This window comes from Magnolia sinica, chromosome 2 (genome assembly GCF_029962835.1).
Source record: "Magnolia sinica isolate HGM2019 chromosome 2, MsV1, whole genome shotgun sequence".
Classification (NCBI taxonomy): Eukaryota; Viridiplantae; Streptophyta; class Magnoliopsida; order Magnoliales; family Magnoliaceae; genus Magnolia; species Magnolia sinica.
In genome coordinates this window covers 137,840,472-137,865,788 of record NC_080574.1, presented here as the reverse complement: position 1 = coordinate 137,865,788, position 25,317 = coordinate 137,840,472, and the positions used below count along the sequence as shown (strand labels likewise).

At 40.7% G+C, this 25,317-nt stretch overlaps 1 protein-coding gene across 1 annotated transcript; it reads right to left on the bottom strand.

Annotated features, from left to right (window-relative positions):
• Positions 1-5,632: 5,632 nt before the first annotated feature.
• Positions 5,633-23,203, bottom strand: LOC131237886 (cell division cycle protein 48 homolog). Its single transcript, XM_058235933.1, has 9 exons — positions 23,017-23,203; positions 10,756-10,921; positions 10,441-10,669; positions 9,577-10,343; positions 9,268-9,489; positions 9,081-9,152; positions 8,161-8,442; positions 7,052-7,411; positions 5,633-6,106 (listed from the first exon to the last, which is right to left on the bottom strand). Exons 1-9 carry the CDS (start codon positions 23,070-23,072, stop codon positions 5,804-5,806), a joined length of 2,457 nt encoding a protein of 818 aa, XP_058091916.1. The 5' UTR covers positions 23,073-23,203; the 3' UTR covers positions 5,633-5,803.
• Between the last annotated feature and the right edge of the window lie 2,114 nt (positions 23,204-25,317).

The following is a 25,317-nucleotide window of genomic DNA, read 5'->3' as shown; positions in this document are numbered from 1 at the left end:
CTTGGAATTGAAACCCACTATATTTGAAATCCTCTTAGGGCCCGTTTGGCCGGGTGGATTGGAAGGGATTGAATGGTATTAGGGTGGATGGCATGGATTTCTAAGTAATGATGGCGTTGTTAGTGGATTGTCTTGAAATCCATGGGATTGCTATATCCCGTCTGTTTGGCAAGCCCGGCCAATTCCGGGATTAAAGCTTCCCATCCCTTCCAATCCCTCGGACCAAACATGTCCCAAGCAAATTTGAACGGATTAGGGTGGATTGGATGGGATTTAAAGGTAATGATGGTGTTGCCAGTGGATTGTCTTAAGACCCATGGGATTGGGATCAGATCACCGACTCTGTTTGGCACGCCCGACCAATCCCGAGATTTAACTTCCAATCCCTTCCAATACCATCCAATCCCTTCCAATCCAACCGGCCAAACGGGCCCACCGTGTTGGGCACCCTAGATTGAGAATCAAAACTTTAATAATAATAATAATAGTAATAATAAGTAGCTATGTATGGTATATTTACATGAGTTTGAATTTAAATCAACTTTAATATCTCTAATTAGTGAGCATATAATGTTTGACACAATAGTTGTAATAAGCCTGTTGAAATATATACTTTATCCGAAAATGATGAAATTCCAAATCTTAGACGGGCACAAGCACAAGATCACATTCGAGTGATTAATCAATGATTTTTAATCGTTGATTTACATGGACAATGTTTGGACGGCGATGATCATCATATTAAAGTAATTATAATAACGCAATTGATAATCTAATTATTTTAGGATATCATTAGTAAGTCATGTGTCCAATAGATTAATCATCTAGTGACACACATGTTCCCCATGCAATTCTTAAAAGGATTTTAGATGTAATCAAAGCTTAGTGTAGATTTCAAATCCCCTGTTTGCCATTTGAGGGGATTTGAAACTCCCGTTACTTTATGGAGGGGAACAGGGAATTTGATATCCCTTCAAATGCCCCCAAATCCTTGGTGCCAAACAACCCTTAAAGCTTCCAAATTGTATGGGACCTAATTCAACCAAACAAGGTATTGGTTTTGGCAGGGATTTATTCAAGGAGTATACACAACACTAAACCACATAAATTTATTGTGTTTTGTATTTGCATGCTTTCTTTGTTGCATCCATCTATTTTTATAACAAATTCAAAACATACAAGTTGTTGGACCCACATCGATGGAGTATAAATGCCACATCATATTAATCATGAAATTTTATCCATATAATGTGATTTGTAAGGTATATCACTTAAAAATCACTATTTTTTTATTGTTATTTATAAAAAAAAAACAGGAATTGCAACTAACTCTTTTAAAGAAATGTCTTAAGAACTAGAACCACATCAAAATAATAGAAAATGATTCCATCTCTTAGATTTATAAAGTACACAATACCAAATCTGCTTCGAGTTCCAAGGGGCTCGTGATGTATGAGTTTTATCCACATCGTCCATCATTTTTCCATATCATTTTACGGTACAAAAGCCCAAAAATGAAGCACTTTCCAACACACAATAGGACAACACGGGGATTTATGTGTTTTCAATCTCTACTGCTCCTTGTGTGGTGACCCACTTCAGCTTTAAATATGCCTCCTTTTTGGGCTCACGACTTAAAATGATATGCTAAAATGGATGAATGGAGTGGATACACTGGGCCGGGAGCGGATTAGGTGAGACCCAGTGGTGGGTGGGACCCCTGGCCGTGGGGCTCACAGTGATGTATGTGCCTTGAATCCACATCGTCTAGTAGTTTTGAAAGCTCATTTTAGGGCACGATTCAAAAAATGAAGCAGATCCTTACGCGGACCATACCACAGGAAATAATCATGAGTGAATCTCCAGCGTCAAAACTTAATGGGGGCCACCGGATTGTTTATTTTCCATCCAAACTGTTGATAAGGTGAAAGATCTGGATGAAGATATCACCCAAATATCAGCTTGATTCGAAACTTTTGTGGCCATTGAGAAGTTTTGAATAGTCGATTACCACTGTTTCCTGTATTATGGTCCACATGAGAATTGAATTCTGCTTAATTTTTGGGATCATGCCTTAAATGAGCTTTCAAAATGGTTGGACGGTGTGGATTTAAGGCACATACGTCACTGTGAGTCCTACAGTCATGGGTCCCACCCACCTGTGGATCCGGGGTCTCACCTAATCCGCTCCCCCACCGACCACGAAAAGCAGTTTTAAAAGTCGGTCAGAGTAAGTACTCGACCGCGTGGTCACTGGACACGTGGCCCAATCAAGTTCCACCGCGTGATGTTTCCTGATTCACTGAATCCACTTCCCATTTAAAAAGTAAGGAATCGGATTGCGTACTGAGCTACTCAATCTGGTCGGGTCCGGAATCGGGTCCGGATCCCTTCCAAGCATAAGGATGGATCATCGCACCACAGGATTTGCCGACAGAGAGTGCTGAGTGCATGGAAGCCTTCCAATGCAGTAATTGTATTTGACCTCAGTGGCATCCACATCGCTTGATCTGGACCGTTTTCTATAGCTATAAAATTCACTGCAATTGGACGGTTGTATAAACATCTGCGACTGGGCTTGTCTCCTGCAAAGTCTTTTTAATGCAATTTTTCATGCTATTGATTGGACGGTTTGGATCATACGATTAATATAAATTTTTATTTTCAAGTCGCCCAATGATGAATGCGCTGGTGGCGGTTCAGGTACGATTGTCCAAGTGTCCAAATGCAACTCGTTGGATGGAAAGGTTTCCTTCATTGGATCATTGCTCTTCTTGAATATAAGGTTGAGCCTAACCGTGCACGCCTGTGCAATAAAGCTCGTGCACACGCCACACACGTACCAGCAATAGCACACAAAATCTAATCCATCCGTCAGGTTGGTCCAACCATTTAGATGTTTTCCCAAAGATAAGATCTGGACCAATCAGCAAGCGGACCTCAATATTGGAAATGTGTGGATTGGTTAGAAAATTTCAGCTAAGCTTCTCAGAGCCGTACATGTGTTCTTTATTTGTGGCCTAATTGAGGAGTGGATCAACCTTATTCTTGAATTAGGGTATCAATATAGTGTTACTGTTATGATGAATGGATTGGATCTAACACATATCTTCCATGCTGCCACATGTGTGTCGCGTACATGAGCTCAGGGCGTGTGGGCTTACCAAAGCTCTTGATTAATATATAGAACGTCTTTGCATCGCGCCTCAAACCGCCTCTCATCGTTAGATATGGAAACACGTGAGACTTGATTACTCATGTACCGGAATCTTCAAGAACGCGTGTTAGGCAACGGTATAAAACATCCAAGCTATGTGGGCCCATCATGTTCTATATTTGAATCCACCCCGTCCATCAGGTGAGAAGCTTATTTGAACCGTACATACAAAATACCAACCAGATAAAATACTCCAGTGGTCCACACAAATGGGAACAATTTTGAGGGCTAGATTCCAAGGATCATAACCCTACATGACCTAAAAACCATGCACAGGAGGGTGGGTAAACACAAAATAGGATCCGGACTGTCAAACTAGACTTGCGTGGTTCAAAATTCTTTTCGCAACCAGCCTTCTTCTCGTGGGGCCCACCATTTTGAGGGTTAAAATCGAAGGATCGGAAGTCTACTTGACCTTCAACCATGCACAGGACGGCAGGAAATAATAGGATGAGGACTTTCCATTTGGCCTTATGTGGTTTTCAAAATATTGCCTACTTGATCGTTTTTCTTGTGGGGCTCACCATTTTGATGGGTAGATTCCAAGGATCCGAAGCGTACAAAACCTTCGGCCATGCACAAGGCCAGGGAAACAATAACATTAGAACTGTTCAACTGGCCTTGTGTGGTTCAAATTTCTTTTCTTACACACCCTTTTTCTCGTGGAAGCTCACCATTTTAAGGGCTTGATTCTAAGGAGCGAAAGTCAATGCGACCTTCCATCAACCATAGGTCTGAGGGAAACAATAGCATGAATGTCCAATTGGTTAGTTGTGGGGTTCAAAATTCTTTCGGCATGCACCCTTCTTGTGGGGCCACCATTTTGAGGGCTAGATTCTAAGGATCGAAAGTCTATATATATATATGACATTCGACCATGCACCGAGCAGGGGGGAACAGCAGCATGGGGACTGTCCAACGAGCTGGTGTGGTTCAAAATTCTTTTCATAGGTACCCTTCTTCTTGTGGGGCCCACTATTTTGAGGGCTAGACTCTTAAGGACCAAAAGTCTATATGACCTTCAACCATGCACAGGACGGGCGAGGCGGGGCAATAGCATGGGGACTGTCACTGTGGCATTGTGTGGTTCCAAATTCTTCACCATTCTAGGGTTTAGATTCCAACGGCCAAAAGTCTACAAGACCTTTGACCATATTCTGTTGAGATGATGACATGCAGACATCTCATGCCAAGGTACGCTCTCTCTTTCACACTTAACGTAGGTAAGTAGCAGCATTGTTTGAATTATCTATGATATTAGTTGTTATCTTCAACTTGGCAATACCGAAAACTGGTACTACACCGGTAGTACTAGAAATTCTAGGCATCAACTATGTATAAGTAAGTTTCACCAAGGTATCAATATTGTCAATATTTTCAATTCTATAAATTTTAGGTGTAGATATTGTCGATATTTTCAACTACCTAAATTATAGGTAATGCTTGCATCACAAGTACATTGGCAATATTTCAATAATATCACCAAAGTTGAGATATCAAAGAAAATTTATTTATTAAAAAAGAAAATTCTATTTCATTTTTATGATCATATAGTTATATGCAATTTTCAATTTATCATTACTAATATTTATAATATTCCAATATTATTGTTATTACAAAACCGCAATCTTTTGTTCCTTTCTATTGTCGATGATTTTTTAGCAAAATATCATGAGTTGCCAATATTCTGCAATATATATATATATATGGATATTTTGGTGGAAGATTGCCTGTATGATGGATGGTTAAATGGTATGGATGATTGGGTGGTTGGACTGTTTTTTACAACTACATATGCTTTTAAGATCCCATTAAGTGGAAACTTATTATGTACATCACCTTTTTGCAAACTTTTTATTACCAACTATGCAAATATATGTACTTTGACATCTCTTTAAGTTTCACTAAAAATTCTACCGTTTCCCCATGTTTTTCCGTAATTTCGATTATCAGTTACCACGATATCAATATTGTTACTGTATGCCTGGCTAGCGAAACTTGTAGCGATATATGGGGCCTACTATTTTGACGGCTACATTCCAAGGACCCAATTCATCACAAGACTAGTTTTTTCAGCACAAAAATCAACCGATCTTCGTAAGCCCCAGTCGGCCCATCTTGTGAGAACCCTTATATTCACCATCCAGGTGAAAGATCAGCTCGATGAAAAAAAAAAAAAGCTTATATGTGCCACGCCAACGGAAACGATGGAAACGATGTAAAATTGTTCACAAAACCTCTTTAAGTTCAAGTGGTGTGGCCCATTTAAGTTTTGGATGAGACTGAGTTTTTTGTATCTTCTCTTTATCCAGGTGTGTTGCACCTGATTAATGGGTGTGATGAAAGATGCGCACCATGGTGGCCCCACAAAAAAGAATAAAATAAAAATAAAAATTCATGAGACCCAAAAGAGGATTGAAAAAATCCAAAAAACAAATAAATACATATTTCTAATAAGCACGAATATGTTGATGGGAATGCATGGGAACCTGAGAGGCAAGAGTCGTGAATTGTTTTCCCTGCCAAAAGAAAGCCAGGTGCATTACGGTTTCAGTTATACAGGTCATCATCGTCGGCAGTGGCGGCTCAGTTATACAGGTCATCATCGTCAGCAGTGGCGGCAGCAGACGCAAAGGGGTCTGAGCCTGCCCCAGCGGTGGGTGCATTGTCCGTGCGGTCCGGGAAACGGAACTCAGACCCAAACCCACGGGACTGCTGCAGTGTCTGGGCAAACAGCTGGTACTTTCTGATGTCAGCATCGCTGACACTCCGGCGGGCAAACTTCATGGACTCCTCAAAATGGGCGGCCTTGATCTCTGGGACCTCGTCGGCGTCGTCCTCTTCCATTGCCTCAGGATTCTCTCTCCTTTTCCGATCCCTCTCAATGTCCTGCCATCCCCAAGGAAATCAAATAAGAATACTTCTCACACTCATGCATGCAGAAGGGGAGATGCTAGTTTTCTTAGAAAGATGGAAGGGAGCAACGCTTCTATTTACATGGGAATTGGGATGCATGCAACCAATGTACAATATGAAAAATAGAGGCCTGTTACTCTACTACAACCTCGTACGATGACCCACCTGCACGTGAAAAGTCATTCACCTTGCCTATTCACTATTCACCTGCTTAAGCCTGTGTGGGACCCACCATCGTGTGTGTGTTCCATCCAGTGAGCTCCACCATGATAATGGCATGCTCCAAAAATCAGGATCATCCAACCTTAGGTGAGCCACACCATAGAAAACAATTGACAGCCACTCAAAAGCCTCCAAATTCATGGTGGCCCACATGATGGTTACATAGGCCTGATTTTTGGGGCATCCAACTTCACAGTGGGTCAACCCTTATGGAAAGGTCAGATGCCATATACACACCATGGTGGGCCCATGCGCAACCCTTGTAGAATAAAAACAAATAATATTATGAAGCAGCCTATAAAAACGAGTTTTTACAAGGACTAGTAGATGAAAAGACCTATAAAAACAAAATAATATTACGAGTTCTCTACTTGTCACTGTGCTGTACTTGCAACGTGTTGCCCATGGCTTGGCAATCAGTACCATTGGTCTGAGATCGGATGGACTCATTGTGGATGGACCTGTGCTTGCGTGCAATGTATAAATGGCTGTGAACTCAATCTGGGAGATTTTGGGGAATGGCTTTATCCGTGGAGGGGGCCTATCAGACCAAGGATCAGCATCACTGGACAAAGCACTCTGCTTTGTCCACGAGGTCTGCACCCGATAGGGAAGTTCCCAACAGCCTACAATCCATGTAGGTGCAAAAGTCTTACAAAAACATGATTATGCAGAGATTTGGGAAAATGCACTCACTTTCTCGATATCTTCTCTGATTGCGTATTTGCAAGCACGTTGAGAAATTTCAGTAATATCCGCTCCGCTGAAACCGTGAGTATATCGTGCTAGGGCCGAAAGATCAACATCCTTCGAGACGGGCGACTTCCGCAAGCATGATTTGAATATTTGAAAACGGGAAGCCTCGTCTGGTAGGGGTATGTAAATCAACTGATCCAAACGACCTGGCCTCAGCAGGGCTGGGTCAATAATGTCAGGCCTATTTGTTGCTCCGATAATGAAAACTGTCTTCTTTGCATTCATGCCATCCATTTCTGTCAGTAGCTGATTCAAAACCCTGTCAGCTGCACCACCAGCATCTCCAACAGAGCTTCCACGCTGGAATATTAAAAAAAAAAAAAAACAAAACCCAGAAGAAGAAGAAAGAAACAATATTCAATAGCTATAATAGGTAAGACAGCACAAGGAACTGAAGGAATACTAAACAGATTTAGGCCTGTCAGCTGTCCTAGGGTGTTTGGATGCTCAATTGAAAGTAATTGGAATAAAATCAATTCCAGAATGAGTAAAAGGACACATTAGGGGCATAACCTTTTAAATTCACAATCAAACCCAAATTGCAGTTCCATGTGTTTCAAGTTGGACTTGAAATGATACTGCTGTTGTGTTTGGATTTCGGTGGAAAACAAAACTTGGAAAAGAGAAGTGCCATTGGAATCCCCAAGGAAAACTGTGGATTCTGACCATATATCTGCTGTTTGGTTGGATTCCAGAACAAAGAAAAGGAAAACAGTGGAAAAAAGCAGTTGAAAGTGTATTCTCCTTTCCTCAGAAATCGATTTCATACTTTCTAGGGCGAAAACTGAATTACACACTTTCCATGGAAAACCCATGGATATAAAGATCATTGTCCACCCATGCCCAACGCCGCATGCTTTCGAAAATTTGGAGTAATGTATGGAGTTGAGCTAGCCTCAAATTGGTCATTTTTCCCACCTACTGAATTGAGATACCAAAACTCATTTCAATTGAGCACCCAAACATACAGCAAGTTATGGAAAGAACTTGCAAGCAATGGGCATGATACACCATGTCTAAACATAAAATAAAATCACAGAAATGGTTACCTGGGTTGCAATTGAATCCAGTTCATCAAAGAAGAGCACGCATGGAGCCGATTGGCGGGCCTTATCAAATATCTCTCTGACATTAGCCTCACTTTCTCCAAACCACATTGTCAGCAATTCAGGTCCCTTGACGCTTATGAAATTAGCCTGGCATTCGTTCGCAATAGCCTTGGCAAGGAGGGTCTTACCGCAACCAGGAGGCCCATAGAAGAGGACGCCTTTAGATGGAGACATGCCAAATTTCTCAAACTTCTCAGGATGCTCAACTGGGTATTGCACAGTCTGCCAACAGTCACACGTTGTACTATAATTAAGCCCGCACAAACAAAAGCAGGTGATAGGCAACTCTAAATACAGAAACTGGGTGAGCTAAAAAAAAAAAACACCCTCAGGCGATTAAACAGTTCCTCCTTTTTTTTGGTCCTTGTAGAGCCCAAATGAACTCATCCAAGGAGTATGTAAACCAAATTGCCCATCAGATACCAGAAGCCAAACCGGACGAGGCGAGCTTATAAGGGTGTGAAGCAATTGGCTACCACTAATAACTGACGACCAGCATAGACGTGGACAATCCATGGACTTTTCAAGGATCACAAACATTAGATGCTAATTGCTTATAGAGGAACACATCACCAAGAAACAGTTGTAGGTTAACCTACATTCTTCCCATGAAAATATATGATATTTTCAAGGGCCATAAGCTCTAAAGACCCAAAAAAATGATGCAGCCTACAACTGGTGGTTGGTGATCATTCCTTTCTGTATAAATAGAAACATAATTGTGGTCCTAAAATTATATATATATATATATATATATATATATATATATATATATATATAAAAAATTTGTTATAAAAAAAAAAAAGAAGGAGATGCTAACCACCCCACCCAACAACAGCAATCCAACAATAAGTCCATACCTCCTGGAGCTCTCTTTTGACATTTTCCAACCCACCGATATCCTCCCATGAGACATTGGGCACCTCCACAACCTGCCAACCAGAGTTTGTTTTTGCCACAGAGAGGAAAGCGACTAAGCGTACACATTCAAAGGCTAATTAAGAATATGAAATGTGAAGCACATGAAAGGTAAAATCAGGGGCATACCGTTTCACGTAGTGCTGACGGATTTGAAGAACCCAGTGCAGTCTGGAAATGTTCATTTGTCACAGCCATGGAATTGAGAACCTCAGCATCAATTGTCTCATCTTCCAAGTCAATAACGTCCATCTTCTCCCTGATGCACTGAAGGGCAGCCTCTGTGCAAAGAGCAGCAAGATCTGCACCGACATAACCATGCGTATCTTTTGCCACTCTTTCCAAGTCAACCTGCATGGGAGGTTAGAGAGAAGTCCATAAATCTCCAATCCACAAGAATAACATGATGGAATAAATAGAAGGCAAACAAAGGCTTACATCTTCTGCAAGCTTCATATTCTTTGTGTGGATTCGGAGGACTTCCAATCTCCCAACCTCATCAGGAACACCAATGTCAATCTCACGATCGAACCTTCCAAATCTCCTCAGAGCTGCGTCAATGCTGTTCGGCCTATTGGTAGCTCCAATGACAATAACGTGAGCACGGGATTTAAGACCATCCATCAAAGTAAGAAGTTGGGATACAATACGCCTCTCAACTTCTCCATGTGTCTTTTCTCTCTTTGGGGCGATAGAATCTAACTCATCAATAAATATGATAGAAGGTGCGTTCTTTTCGGCCTCCTCGAAAGCCTTCCTTAAGTTACTTTCACTTTCTCCAGCCAACTTTGACATTATCTCAGGTCCATTAATCAAGAAGAAGAATGCACCAGTCTCATTAGCAACAGCCCTGGCAATAAGGGTTTTCCCTGAACCTGGTGGCCCATAGAGCAAGATACCCTTGGGGGGTTTCACACCAATGGACTTGAAAAGCTGTGGGTGCCTAAGAGGAAGTTCTACCAGCTCACGAATTTGAGCCATTTGCTTTCTGACTCCACCAACATCATCATAGCCAACTTCATTCAATCTCTCCTCATCTTCACGTTTGACGGGCTCACCCTCACAAAAGATCTCTGTATCAGGTGCAACAACGCAGTACTCACCAGGATCCGTCTCGATGACTTTAAATTCAACACTCCGCATGCCTCCCCTCACAAGGAAAAGGTCACCCTTTCTAACAGGTCGATAAGATTCCAAGAAATATGCTGTACTTGAATCAAGGCGAATATTCAAAACCATGATATATGATAAAAACAACTACAATAAGGGAAAAATGAAAGAAAGCATGTTGCTTAAACTCACGCTTTAAATAAGCATCAAACAGGTTGCCAGTGACTCCCTCAATCGTATCATCAATAGGAAGGATGTGAACACGCTTCCCATACTTCACATCAGGACATTGGTGCACAGAGACCACATCACCAAGGCGTACCCTAAGATTAGCACGAACAACTTTGTTCATTCTAATTTTGGGCTCTTCACATTGTTCATCAACAAGAACAATGCACACCGTGTCCTTCCGCTTCTTTCCCTGTTTCATACACATGTTTTTTAAAAAAAACCCTGAAACACAAAACCTGACATCATAAAGCAAAAACACAAGGACGCAAAGTTCACCTTAATTAAAATTGTATCTCCACGGAAAAACTGGAGCTTATCCATCGTTGCAGGGTTCATAGAAACAACAGAATTGTCATCGTTGAGAGCTTCATCAACAATCAGACGATTGGCGGCTTTTTTACGTTCCAAGATTGCGGTGCTAAAATCCCTCTTAGTTCCTTTCCTGTAAGGAATATAGAATTAAATTACTTTTGAAGTAAGTTGGAAAGAATACAATGGTGCACTAGATACAAGTTATGATTGTCTAATGTAGAAAGACAACTTAAAAGTATCCAAGTAATTAGAATCCCTTGGATACACTTCCTCATTTATACAATCAAATAGAAAGTAAAAGAGTTCTCACATGATTTGTAGGAAATCAATAATTTCTTCTTCTTTTTTTAATTTCTTTTTCTTTTTCTTTTTTGAAGAGAGAGATAACAATTATTAAACTGCTACCAACAGAACAAGGCAACCACAGTTAAGAAAAACAAGCAAAATAGGAGGCAGATCTCGCCTCCAAAACTTTGGAGGCCCAATCTCTAACTAAAAAGGAAATTTTCCTAACCAAGACCTCCTTATAAGCGCTTCTATTGAGGAAGAAACACTCATTCCTTTCCCCCAAATGCCCTAGAAAACTGCAACCATCAGCAACTGCCATAACGCTTTGACATCTTTACCGGGGGACCCTCCATGCCAAGCCCAAATAAAGCTATCCACCAATTCAGCCATGACCCAATCCATACTAAAAATCTTGAGGAAGAAATCCCATACCTTCCAAGCAAAAGTGCAGTGGATGAAGAGGTGATCTATTGATTCTGCATTAGCCATGAACATGACGCGGGTATTGGGAATGATTATGGATCTCTTCTAAAAATTGTTAACCGTTAGTACCTTTTTTCCTACCCATCAACCACACGAGAGCCGCCACTCTCGGAGACGCCCCATAAAACTAGAAGTGGGAGGGAAAGGAAGATGCAAATGCTGAAGACGATTCATAAAGCATATGATAAAAAGATCGCACAAAGAAGCGACCGAAAGTGTGTACATGCCACACTAAAGAATCATTTCTCCCAATCAATGAAGAAAAGAGCCGAAGGCCTTTCCAACAATGCCTCTAACTCCATTATTTCCTCATCCAAAAGGTCCCTTCTACACGGAGGAAGCCACACGCCAGAAATGCCGGAGGAGTAGCACCTAGCCACCATGATATCCTTTTTTGTAGCTAAATTGGCCACCCTTAGGAAAGTGGTGTTAAGAATATTTCGCCCACAACAAGGATCTTCCCCAAAACCGAATCTGATTACCATCATCGAACGCAAAAGAGACACCCTCATAAAACGAGTTCGCAACTAATTCCACTACTTTCCATATCAAAGTGGGCATATTTGCACGCAGCGAGCTCTCTCCGCAACCTTCCTTCTTCGGTGCCAAAATGCCGCAACCATTTCCCCAAAAGAGCGAAATTCATCAATTCCAAAACCCTTATTCCCACCCTGCTGTCTTTGACCAACTTGCACACTTTTGACCACTTGAGCAAATGGAACTTATGCTTATTCTCCGCATACTACAAATGACTGACCTTCAAGCATGCTTCTTTGACTGAAAATCTAGAGATTAAACCCAACTCCTCCCCTTTTTTTCACCATCTTGCTGAGAGCCTCAACTACAATCACGAAAAGGTAAGAAGATAGAGGATCTCCCTATCTTATGCCCCTAGAGGATTTGAAGAATCCTTTAGGGGATCCATTAACCAAAATTGAGAAGGTTGTCGAATAGACGCAAACTTGGACCCAAGTTCCCCTCCATTTCTGGCCACAACCCAATCTCCCCAACATGTAATTAGAGTCGGGCAACGAACCGAGTCAGATCGGATTGGGTCCAACTCGACCCGATCCGAAATCTCGATAACCTGACCCGAACTCGATCCGATCCGGGACCGAATCCGGGTCACCTGACTCGAACAGATCCGGAATGTGTATGAGTTGATCCGATCCGAATCCGACTAAAATCCTATCTTAAAACCCTAAAATCACAAACAGAGAGAAGAAGAAGTAGAAAAGAAGAAAAGAAAGCTCTAAATTTGTGGCCCTAAATTCTATCTCAAAACCCTAAATCCGTGGCCCTAAAACTCTAAAGAAAGCTCCAAATTCTATCTCAAAACCCTAAAATAACTATTGAATGATGGATTCCATAACCATAAAAACCCTATATCTGTGGCCCTAAAACTCCCAAAATTGGAAGCTCTAACTCTCCAATTTTTGCACTTGAGAGAATGAGAGATAGAGAGAGAATGGGAGAGAGATACTTGATGCCTGATGGTGCGTGAGAGCTTTGAACGGTGTGGATTTAAAAATACATCATGATGGGCCAGAGAGCTTTGACACCAGCTAGCTGGCCGGTGCGGGGTCACCTTCCAAACGGCATTACACCTTACACGCATCGGCATAGGAGGTGAGGGTTGGAGCTTAGAGAGAGAGAGAGAGAGAGAGAGAGAGAGAGAGAGTAGGCAGGGGTTGGAGTGTGAGGGTTTGGGAGAGGGAATCGACGGATGGCGGGGGCTGGAGCGTTGAGAGAGAGAGAGAGACAGCGATTTTAGGTTAGGGTAAAAAATAAAATGCCTTTATATATACCCAATTCCGGATCAGGTCGGGTCGTCGGTCCGGATCCAGCAAGATCTGAATTCGATCCGAAATTTGTTCCGATCTGAATTATCCAACCCGATCCAGACCGTCGGTTCGGGTCTGATCGGGTCGGATCCACCGGATCGGATCTATTTTGCCCACCTCTACATGTATTCAAGAAAAGCCCAATCCGCATGGTCGTATACCTTCTCTATATCCAGCTTGCACACTATCCCACCCTTTGCCATCTCTATATCTCGAGTCAATACACTCGTGAGCAATGAGAGCATTGTCAAGAATCCGCCTACCATAAACAAAAGCACCTTGGTCATAGGGAACCCCAATTAGACTTATGAGTCAAAAGTCTTTGAGCTCCTCTGGGTCTGCTGTCTTAGGGATTAAACCAAAGAATGAAGCATCCAAATCACAAGAGAGGTGACCTCTCTTAAAAAATTTAGCAAAGAACTCAATTAAATCAGATTTGATAAGAGGCCAATTTTTTTGAACGAATGCCATAGGAAAGCCGTCAGGTCCCAGCGCCTTATCCCTACCAAGAATCAACTGTTGCCTTAGTCTCGTCTTCCAGAAATGGACATTTGAGATAATTTGCATCCACCGCTGACAGCTTAGGGAAGTACAAATGATCCAGACCTGGTCTTGGCCTATCATCTCTAGTGAGCGGGGTGTTGTAGTAATTGACGATCGCTTCACACACCTCATCCTTCTCTGACACCCTTTTCCCTTTCAAAACCAAGCTTCTAATTCTATTACATCTCGCACTTGCACTTGCAAAATTATGGAAAAATCAAGTGTTTTTGTCCCCTTTCTTGAGCCACACTGCCCAAGATCTTTGTCTCCATTTGATTTCCATAGTTTTGCACTTGCAAATTTATGGAAAAATCAAGTGATTTGTCCCCTTTCTTGAGCCACACTGCCCAAGATCTTTGTCTCCATTTGATTTCCTCTTCTTTGAGAAGATTAGCGTAGGACTAAGCCAGAGAATTGCGGTTAATCATGTCTTCGGCCAACAATTCACCTCAAGATCGTGAATCTCTTAAGCCAACATATCTAAATCTAAATTTTGAGCTCCAAAAACCTCTTTTTTCCAGACTTTGAGTTTTTTTTTTTTTTAACAGTTTTAACTTTCAACCAAGTCCGAACCTCGCATAGCCTTCAAACGAGAAGGATCCCCACCAATCAGCTACCAGCTTATTAAGCCTTCTACTTCCATCCAAGCAAATTCAAATCTGAAAGGTTTTGGACCCCAGTTGTCGTCGCAAACCTCCAAGCTAATCGGGCAGTGATCTGAGACTGTTCTTGGATGACCTTTCTGATGAACTAGTGGGAACTTCTCTAACCAGTAACCAGAAACTAGAAATCTGTCTAGATGTGCTAATACAGCCTGATCGTGCCCGTTTGATTTCATTTCTAGTGGAAACTAGTGGGAATCAAGAATTTCATTTCTTATCTTTTCTTTTTTACTTTTATGCCTAAGTATATTGATCTCTCAATCTGCTTCAATCCATGCCATTGTCAGCTACGGTTGTTCAATTCTCCAAAACCGTCATGCATAATTGATTGGGGTTTGTAAACCAATTTTCTATTCTCTTGTGAATCCAGCATACCAGCTTTCCTGATAAATATTTTAATAATTTATTACTTGCCAAAGACATGTTATGCACTGGAATAGAAAACTAGTTGTTAAGCAGCATACATAGATCTCGCAAGTGAGGGGGATGATAATGATAAGGGATGGAGGATGATGGGGAGGGCTAGGCGAAAGGCAAGCGTCAAAGGGTGGGCAAATCCCCATTTAGCATATTTGTCAGAAACATTCCATTTTCAATTACTCCCAATGACCTTCAAGAGGCGTTTGGTAAGTTCAGAGACATTTTCATCCCTCATCGATTGAAAGCAACGAAATATGCTAAATATCCTAAAGTTTGAGAATTTGGTGTTTATCCACTACAATGTCAAGTTGAAGTTAAGAAATATGAAGAAGGGAAGAGGGCATAGCGATGTCGAATCACAAGATTGTCCAATAAATCCATAATATATTTTCGCTGAAGACAGTGATAGCTGGAATAGAGGGAGAAGGATAAGGAGGCCGCTATCAGTGAAGGGAAAACAAAAAAAAAAAAACCAAAAAACTTGGATCTCGTCGAGAAGCGTGCGTAATTACTCTTGGACTTGGAGCTGTCCAAAGACGACTATTGAAGCTGATGAGAAAGGACATAGTAGTAGCGCTACCAAGTCCAAAGACTAGATCCAACAATAGTGGACAGCAGTGGAGATGGTGGTGGTGCAGGTGATGGTAAGACAATAGCGCCTAGTGTTGTCAGTATGGGCAAGGTCAACAGCAATACAACAACCCAAACAAAGATGATGATGTTGAGCTTGCTCGATCATTCTTCTAATATTGAAGAGGTAAAGCTCTTGGACACTTCGTAGTGAACTAAGTAACAGACACACCTTGGGGAATGATCTCCCAAACCATTTAATATTCCAAATACGCCACCTCGGGGATGACATGCATCCATGCACGGTAAGGGAAAGGCCATGGTTTGGATGATGAGAGCCTTGTCGCTAATCAAGGAAGATAAGCATGAAAGGAAGAGGGCGTGACAGTTCGAGGAACCAGCACAAATGGTTATTGACTAGTGGTCAATGTAATAGGTGTGGGAGAATGTTACACACTAATCATTCATAACAGGTTTGTGTAGGGACTTAATCATTTTTTACACTACTTGTACATTGGAGCAAGTACATGACAAAGAATTATAGAGAGTTCTAAAGTCATGAAAAGTTATGCGTAGTGCTATGGAGATTTGTAGCATGTTCTAGAGTTTTCTAGTGAAATCTTGTAAAAAGGGTTGTGTGAAGTATTCTAGAAGGTTTCTAGAGTGTTTGCATCCGATTCATGATTACCACAAGGTATCGTCCTACGCATCTATATAAAGGTTCTCAAGGATTCTTAAGTCTATACAAGGAAGTATTCTCATTAGTAATTATTCAACAAAAGGTTGTAAGCTTTGGAGCTCTTGAGTAAGACAAAGCATTCTTCCACTTGTCTCTCTTGATCCTACAGGTTTGTTGCACACAGTGTTTTAAATATCGATGATATCAGCTGATATATCCCATGATATATCTTGTATCCCAGTTGTGCGATACGAAACACACAAGTAGTGGGATACATCCCACATGTTCAATCCGGTGAGCATTTTTTTTTAAAATTTTCGATCCCTTTTTTTCCGTAAATCATATTTAATCAGTGTCAAATTGTTACAAATCCATGATTTTTCATGTTTTGCATGGCATGAAAAATCATGGATTGGGAACTTCGATTTCGGGATTTGGAGAAGAACGACCGAGTTGCGAAAAATTGAAAAAAAATATAATCAAAATCAAACATGTATATAACCTAATCTAGTTATTCTTCTTTTGCTTTTGAATGTATTGTTTGTGTTTACACACGTCTTCTCGCATTTATAAATTATATGAATAGACTTTGAATGTACTTGCATCAATTCAGCTAGACAACACATAGATTAGGACCTCATACAAATAAAACCTATTATTTGCACTTGTTTTTTTGTAATGTTTTGATTTGTAAGTGTGTATTAATGTCTTTTTTAACAATTACTGAAATTTCATTGAAAAATTCGACCAATTTCCAATGTTTCCCTATGTTTCCAACAACAGCGATACATTATGCCATACAACCAATATATCCCATGCGATAACCGATATGTATCTGTATCCCAAGGGTGCAATACATAACACGATACCGTTATTTTGAACATTGGTTGCACAACAATTGATATTTGCACTTCGGGGATTGGCTAGATAGGACTGAGTCAAGCTTCTCAAGGTCTACACTTACAGGAAGCACTTAGGCCACATCACAAGTCACTCGACCCTGCGAGTAACAAGTTTAGTGCTGGAAATCCGCATCCATCTAAGTACCAATCCTATCAACTTCCTCCACTAAGAAGACCCCCACAAGCAGTCATCAAACAGCTCCTTGTCTAATCAGCATCATACAGACAGATGTGTCAGCCAGCAGAAGCAAATAGTGATACTCAGCATTATTGAAACCGCCCCTCATCCGAAAATCTGACATCCCAAAGTAGAAGATCTCTTGGTGTACCTGATGTAGATATCATCTGGTGGAAATCTGGCCACATGAGCATATAATTTCTGATCTTGAGAGATTCGAGAGACCAAATTTTCTGAAGTTAAAAGATTCCAATGGTTGGCCAGGGCCAAGAATATCATGAAATTAAAATTCTTTCAACATCCACTTCCCTACCAGCTCAAAATGGTTGAGGATTGTAGCCCTCATGTACATCTTCTTAAGCCTTTCATCTTCCAACATAAACCCATCCATCGCCATACTCATTATATGAATGCCTTTCAATGTTGGGATGTCCAACATGACCATCGTTTTCTCCCCATCCAACGGTGCACTTTTCATACCAGTAAGCCCAAAATACTTGCGAATTGGACGAGCGGGGAGAAACTATTGTTAGATCCATGATCAAAATATCAAGACCAACCAAAGAAAGGGTACATATGTGACAAAATTTATGGTTGATAGGTTCATCCCTAGCAATAGAATTTAGAGTCAAAAACAAAACTTCAATCTTCTTTTAATATAATAGGTAGATGATGTTCAGACTATTTTTGTCAAAACAACATAGCTCGAATGGCACAAGGTTTTACTTGTACGTCACAGTCATTCTCTTATTGGAGCGGTTGCAGACCCCTTCACAATTTTCGGCCATCATGATAGAAAGAAGGTAATGTCATTATTCGAAGTATATGAAGTACTCAACAAAGAGACAACACTCGAGCATCAAATACTTTGTCATCAAGCATTACGGACCCCTTTGTAACTGTGCTATGATACCACTTTTCATAGTGTAACTTCTTCCCCTAAGCATAGACTGTATAGCACTCAGCTCAAGAATCCTCTCATGAAAAAGACAGCCAATCCCCATATGCAAACATCAAGAGCTATGCACCGAACCCATCAAGATGCAAGAGAGACGAGGACGGAAGAATGTTTTGTATTACTCAAGAAGTAATGTTACAACGATACACTTTGTTCTTCCATGACATGCCCCCTCCCTGCTTTAATTGGATAGAGGTATGTGCGTGCAACAAAAATCTTCATGGGCCCATCATGATGCGCATTACTTCCACTCCATCCATTTGCACCAACTCATGGTAGGACGTGAGCCCAAAAATCAGGCCAATCCAAAACTTATATGGGCCACACAAAAGGAACAATGGGGATGTGGAGCACATCATTTAAACCTTCATGGGCCCAACTGAAGTTTTAAATCTGCTTGATATTTGGTTTTTCCCTTCATCCTGGATGTACTCATCTTATGAACGTGTTTGATGTCATATAGACATCACAGTGGGCCCCAAAAAGGTTTTAACAATGGCATCCCTATTCCAACTATTTCTTAAGATGGGATCCACTTGAGCTTTGTATCAACCTAATTTTTGGACTTATGTTCTAATATAAGCTAGAGAAACTAATTTATGGAGTGGATTTCACATACACATCACGGTGAGCCTTAGAGAGCTTTTTTGTTGCAAGCACTTTTTTAGTCCAGTTAAATGCAAGGGATGTGTCATCAATATACAGAAAATCATCATAGCATTACTCATTAATTAAGAGCTCCAAAGCGTACTTCTTGTATGGTTACAATGAAGAACCATCCTTATATAGACCTAAGAACCTTTTATAATACTTAGGTGGATGAGAATGGTGGTCCTTGCCGTGTGGTGGTCTGTGTGGGTAAGACGAAAACTACTATCCAGAGAATGGTGGTCCTTGCCGTGTGGTGGGAAAGAAACAATAGATGTTTTAGAAATCTCTCCAATCCGGCTGGATTCGTGGGCTCTTGGGCTAAGCGTCTCATCATTGAATGGGCTCTGAATGTTAAGGATCTGTCAGGTCCGGATTTTTATTTTTTGGGCATGTAATCTGAGGCCTGCTTTCTCAGGAGCCTCCTCTTTTGTTTTCTCTAGTTCTTAATGAAATCTTCTCGTCTTTCAAATATATATATATATATATATATATATATATATATATATATATATATATATATATATATATATATATATATATAGGTGGATGAGTAGAATGATGCCATGTGGCGATCATCAATCGACCAATAACACTCTACAAATCTTCTAGAATACTCTACATTACTATGTCTACAAAATTCCACCACAGACCTCTAGAACATTCTAGAGATCTCCACACTATTCTACACAACTTCACAAAACTGTAAAATTATCTACAATTCTCTATTGCAGACAACCTTTGGTGCACCGTGCACAAGTAGTGCAATACAATTATTTAGTCCCTACAATGAACCTCTTGAACATTATCAATCTGTGACAAATTGCCTAAAAGATGCCCTGGTTTGAATCAGTCAGTCATTTGTGGCAACATTACTAAAGAAGAAAGAAATATTAAGCACCAACATTTGTTCTACTTTCAATTCTCAAGTAAGAAAAAAAATATATCGATGTGTTGATGTGCATCTTCAGGACAAGGGAAACGCTATAAATTCCTTTCTGATTTTTTCAGTTTCAAGACGAGCAAAAAGACAATTGCTTTTAAGATATCATAGGATGTAGAATCTGAGCATCCAGTTGTTTATAGCATACCCAAAGTACTTTCCTTCGTCTCCGTTACATCACATTGTTCACACAATTATCAATTAGCTCATTCTTTTTGTGTCGAAGAAACAGCAAGTATAGTCCTATTTGATGTGTTTGGATGCAAAACCTGAATTGAAATGCAAAAATTCAGTTGCAATGAAGTGGAGATTATTCATAATGAAGTATACTTTTTCTTTAAAGGCCACCTTAAAAAAATGACAAGATGTAGTTTTGAAAAGCTTAGTCTTCAAATTTGAATATTGAAGAATGAACTTCCGATCAATGTCATTAACTTTAGATGCCAGCCTCAGTGTTTCCTGGATTGTGTTCTGAGAGGTTTTTGTCGTCTTTGCTGAAGGCAGTAAGTTTATGATAAATTAATATGCATATATATAAGCTACTTCATTTGATTATCTTAATTCCTCCAGCAATGAATTGAACTGCCAACCATGTAGTATAGTAGAGGTAACTAACTTGGAAATAGGTACTAACTGCAAAGGAATTATCTGAAACTACTTGAGCCTTATGGTTGGAGTTTAGTTGCAAGGCCCTTCTAACTAGGTGCCACTCCTACTTTGAATCCCATTTTGGAATCTCGCTTGTGCTCCCGCTTCCTACCTATTCATACTCGTTTACATTTTTTGAAAGGATGCTTCCTGCCTTCCGCACCTGAATTTCTTGCCGCTTCACTTCACGCTTTGTGCAACTATAGCTTGGACTGGTGGGGCACAAGGATCAATGATCCAAACTGTTGTTTTGGTGGGATCCATCATGGATAGGAGAATCCACAAAATTATCACTCGTTAAATCATCCTAACCTTTCTATCAGTGGTCACCAAATATGACAGCAAGAGAATAGAGCAGCAATGAAGTTCCCTGAAAATAATAGAAATTTTTTTCCAAAGATTGGATGTCCTGCAGACAAGCTTTTGATCCAGGATTTCTTGCGGGTATGGCCTATCCACTTTGGAACCCACTGGATTAATGATCCACATGTTTGAGCCATGCGGCCTGCTTGTCCAATTGGCCTGGAATCAGGTAGAAACTACATAATATCCCCAGAGTTGGTGCATTGCATTCTAGGCAATTGTTGCTTTAAATTCAGATTTTTCTTCTTCTTTGTCGTTGATGTGTGTTTTCATACTAAATTTGAACACTATAAAGGGGATGTCACTTCCCCTTGGAACCTCTCTAAGGGAAACGAACAGAAAACTATAATGATCATCCAATGATGATTTTCCAATATCTCCCATGAGCATGAATTCCCTGGATTCCATTTGGGCGCCTTGTTTGGATAAAAAGTGGAAATCTTAAAAAAGCTATCACAAAAGTTGCCATGTTTCGTGCGTAAGAATTTGACTATGGTGTTTGGGTAATGGTTGCATTTTGACATCCAATATTTCCTTTGTTATCCAAACATATAGCGAACTATCCCATCATGGGAAAAGTCATCCATTTTTTTCTTTTTTCTTTTCTCCCCTTTTCCCACCATCCAAACAGGCCCTTAGTTTGGATGTTGAGAATCTTAGGCTTCCGAGCTAGAATGGACCTCCCCCAAGACTCAATTTTAGGTAGACCTAGTAAGTTGGCCAGGCCTAAGCTTTCCTCAGGATTGTTTACTCTTACATCAAGACCTTGTAAGAGCTTCCTTTTCTTAATCCACTGAAATACACGCAACTATGGAAAGACATAAAGCAGAAATCACGTTTTTCCCTGGAGAATACTGTTCTTGAATTCCAGTGTGTTTTGAGTTAAGAGCATTATCCAATAAAGTTAACACTTCAGTCACTATCCGACTGCCATAACCCATAATACTCTCAACGATCACAAGTCAGTATGTTTAGTTATTTTCATTAGTTATATTCTTAAATTATTATGTGCAGGTCGAGCTCGTCGGCATCATGACTGACGTAGAATTTGTCAGGATGATCACACATGTCTGAAGTGGCCAACGGGCCTTGTTGACTGAGTCAAGACAAATCCCTAGTTTCCCTCTTAGTCTTACCTTCAGTCAGTTGAGGGATATGTTGCCAATTGAATAGGAGCTGTTTCTCCCGCTTTGTTGCAAGTACTCTGAGCATGCAAAGGTGATAATATAGCCATATAAACCGGACTGGTAATAGGGGAAATAACCTGAAAATTCCTACTCACCTGTACTCACAGAAAACCTGGCAAATCTAGCAATCATCAGCCTCACTGGACCTAGCTCTGATGATCGGCAATTGCTTCTCTCTGGATTTACAGAATTCCCCTTTCTCACTCCACTAAACATAATGCGAGAGAGATGCGGAGGGATGCTGAAGTGCTGGTGTGTGAAGGTTAAGACCACTACGAGCTTCCCAGAATCAATGCACAGATTGACTAGGGCATGGAGAGATGCTGAAGTGCTGGTGTGCGAACGTTAAGACCATTATGAGCTTCACACAGTCAATACGATTGACTAGGGCATTCCTTTATGTTAATTTCATTGTAGTCTGGTATATCTATGTTGAGTCTGCCATAAACCCATGTTTATTGTAGATTTTCCCCTTTTCAATCAGCTAAAATACACACCCAGACCGCTCTCTCTAGGCATAGCGCCTGCTTTATGTAATTCCTAGCCTGGTATTTGTGGGTTAACAACATCACATGCACATGTTCAGGTTAGAATTCCCTAATTCACATCCGCTAAACTACACACCGACTTGTGTATCTTCCTCTATCAAACCCGTTCTTGAATCCTAGTGTCATATAGTTAATGTTATCATAAACTAGGCTTATTTTTGGGTTTCCCTTTCTCAATCTGCTAAAAACACACCTATGCTTGAGCTAGGGTCACTTTTTTTTTCTAATTCTCGTCCAAAACAAGATAATTTCAAGAGCTCAAAATCAAAAACCAAACCCTGACCCTAAGATTGACAGAAAAGGAAGCATAGAACAGAATCGAACAGAATCCATGAACGAAGAAGATGGATGAATTACGTACGGTTCTGATGAAGACTGGCCAAGATCGGCTGCTGCAGACGAACTCGATTCCGCCATGAATGAAGATTTCTGGTTTCTTTTTTTTTCTTCTAGGATTTTCAAAGAAGCGAGCTTTAAAACCCTAGCTTTCAGCTTTCTGTAAAGATCGATGGAACTGGGTTGAACTGCAGGTGAAACGATGAGTCCTGCAGGTGTATTTATCTTGGGAAGAAATAGACAGGAATTGTAATATTATTCTAATATCCGTGGCGCCGGCGCGTATCTTTGCGTAGTATATACGTGTTCTCAGTTATCATAACTGGAGAAATATTTCCGTAATCCAGACCGTTTATATTCTGTGTCCCAGTATAAATAGTTAATTTATAAAATATATATTTACCATTTTTAAATATATCATGTAAAAATCCATGTTTTTAGTTGAACGTGGACCGTTGGTGTATAATTTTTTAGGCCATAGATCAAACATTTAATATTGTAAAAATATTGTATAACTTTCTTAATAGCCATTAAAATGTGGATAAAAACATTCCACGGTATGGATTCATGAAAAATGGTCCAAATGTTTCATATTTTACCATGCGTGTATACTTTTTAAAAGCCCAGGCCATTGTATCGTATAATTAAAGATCTTTCGTGAGGCGCGGGTCAGGTGAAGCAGTAGTAACAGCCGAATGGGCGAGGTCCTGACTGTGGGCCCACCGATGTATATCTTGTATATCCACGCCGTCCATCCATTTTTGAAGCTCATTTAAAAGCATAATACCAAAAACGATTCATATCTAAATCTCTTGTGGACCACGCCTTATGAAACAGTAGTGATCGAACAGCCATCATTAAAAACTTCTTAGGGCCCGCTGTCGTGTTTATTTGCCATCCAACGTTTTGATAAATTACACATACCTGGGATGGAAGGATACTAAGAATATCAGCTTGATCAAAAACTTCAGTGGCTCAGGATAAGTTATTAATAGTGAAAATTCAATTCCTACCATGTGGTCCACCCGATATTTGGATCACCTTAATTTTTGGGGAAGTTCCCACAAATGACATGGGAACGGATGGGCGGCGTGGATATATATATATATAGGTGAGGCTCACAGTCGAGGCCTCATCCACTGAGCTGGCAAGCTATGATCCGTGCCTAGGGCTGTAGGCGAATGGAGCTACGTCAGTTAGCTTGCTCGACTCGACTCGAAAAAGCTTGATTTGACTTGATTTGAAGTTGAGTTTGAGCCGGGTTGAGTTGAATATTTTAGCTGCACGACCCGGATTAAATTAGCTTAAATCGAACTTGGATCAAACTAGTTAGGTGGCTCGGTTATTTGGCTATTGATGTTGCTCACCAAGTGTTTGATGAAAATGACTCAATCAAGTGTGGCCGATGGCAATGAAGGTATGTACATAAAACAAATATCCTTTTTTTCTTGGTTTTTATGTTGCATAGAAGGTGTTTGATAACATAACTCTAAAACCATTACTTCCATTTTATGCACAATAGGACTTTGAAGTTGCAGTCCAAGTTTAAGTGTTTGTGAAAATGTCTTAATGACAAACTCAGCTTGATCTTGGTTTGAACTCAGCCTGAGCCAGCCTGAGTTGCTGACCAAACTGAGCCGAGGTGGCCAGTCAAGCTCAAGGACTTAGCCGAGCCAAGTTCGAGTTGAGGTCAGCTAGTTGCCTGGCAGAGTTGAGCTCGCCGGTTTAACTCTATGTACACGCATATCCGTGCCTCACCTAATCCACCCTCTCATTGTGTCCTCGAGGTAAGAAGGCTGCGTGGTGTGCCACACACCACTGACGCCGGTTGTGCGTTAACGTGTTCTGTCGACCCCACAAGGACGTATTTGTTATATCCACGCTGTCCGTATATTTTGTGTGATCATTTCAGGGGATAGTCCCAAAAATGACGCATGTCCGGAGATAATGTGGACCGTATCAGAAAAGGCAGTGGGTACAATAACGCGCACCATTGAAACATTAGTAGGGCCCACCATGGTGCTTATTTGCCATTCAACATGTACATACCGCCACAAAGACGGTAAAACACAAATATCCATAACTTCTTTAGCCCTTAAGAAGTTTTCAATTGTAGGCGTCCAATCCCCACTTCTTTATATGGTGTGGTCCACTTGAGGTTTGGATCTACCTCATTTTAGAACCATGCAATAAAGGATTTCTAAAAATCTATGGACGGTGCAGATATAACACACATCGTGGTGGGACCCACAAAGGTGGTGTGTGGCATACCATGCAATCTGCTTCTATCCTTGAGAGACACGGAAACCAGGTGGCCATTCGCAAT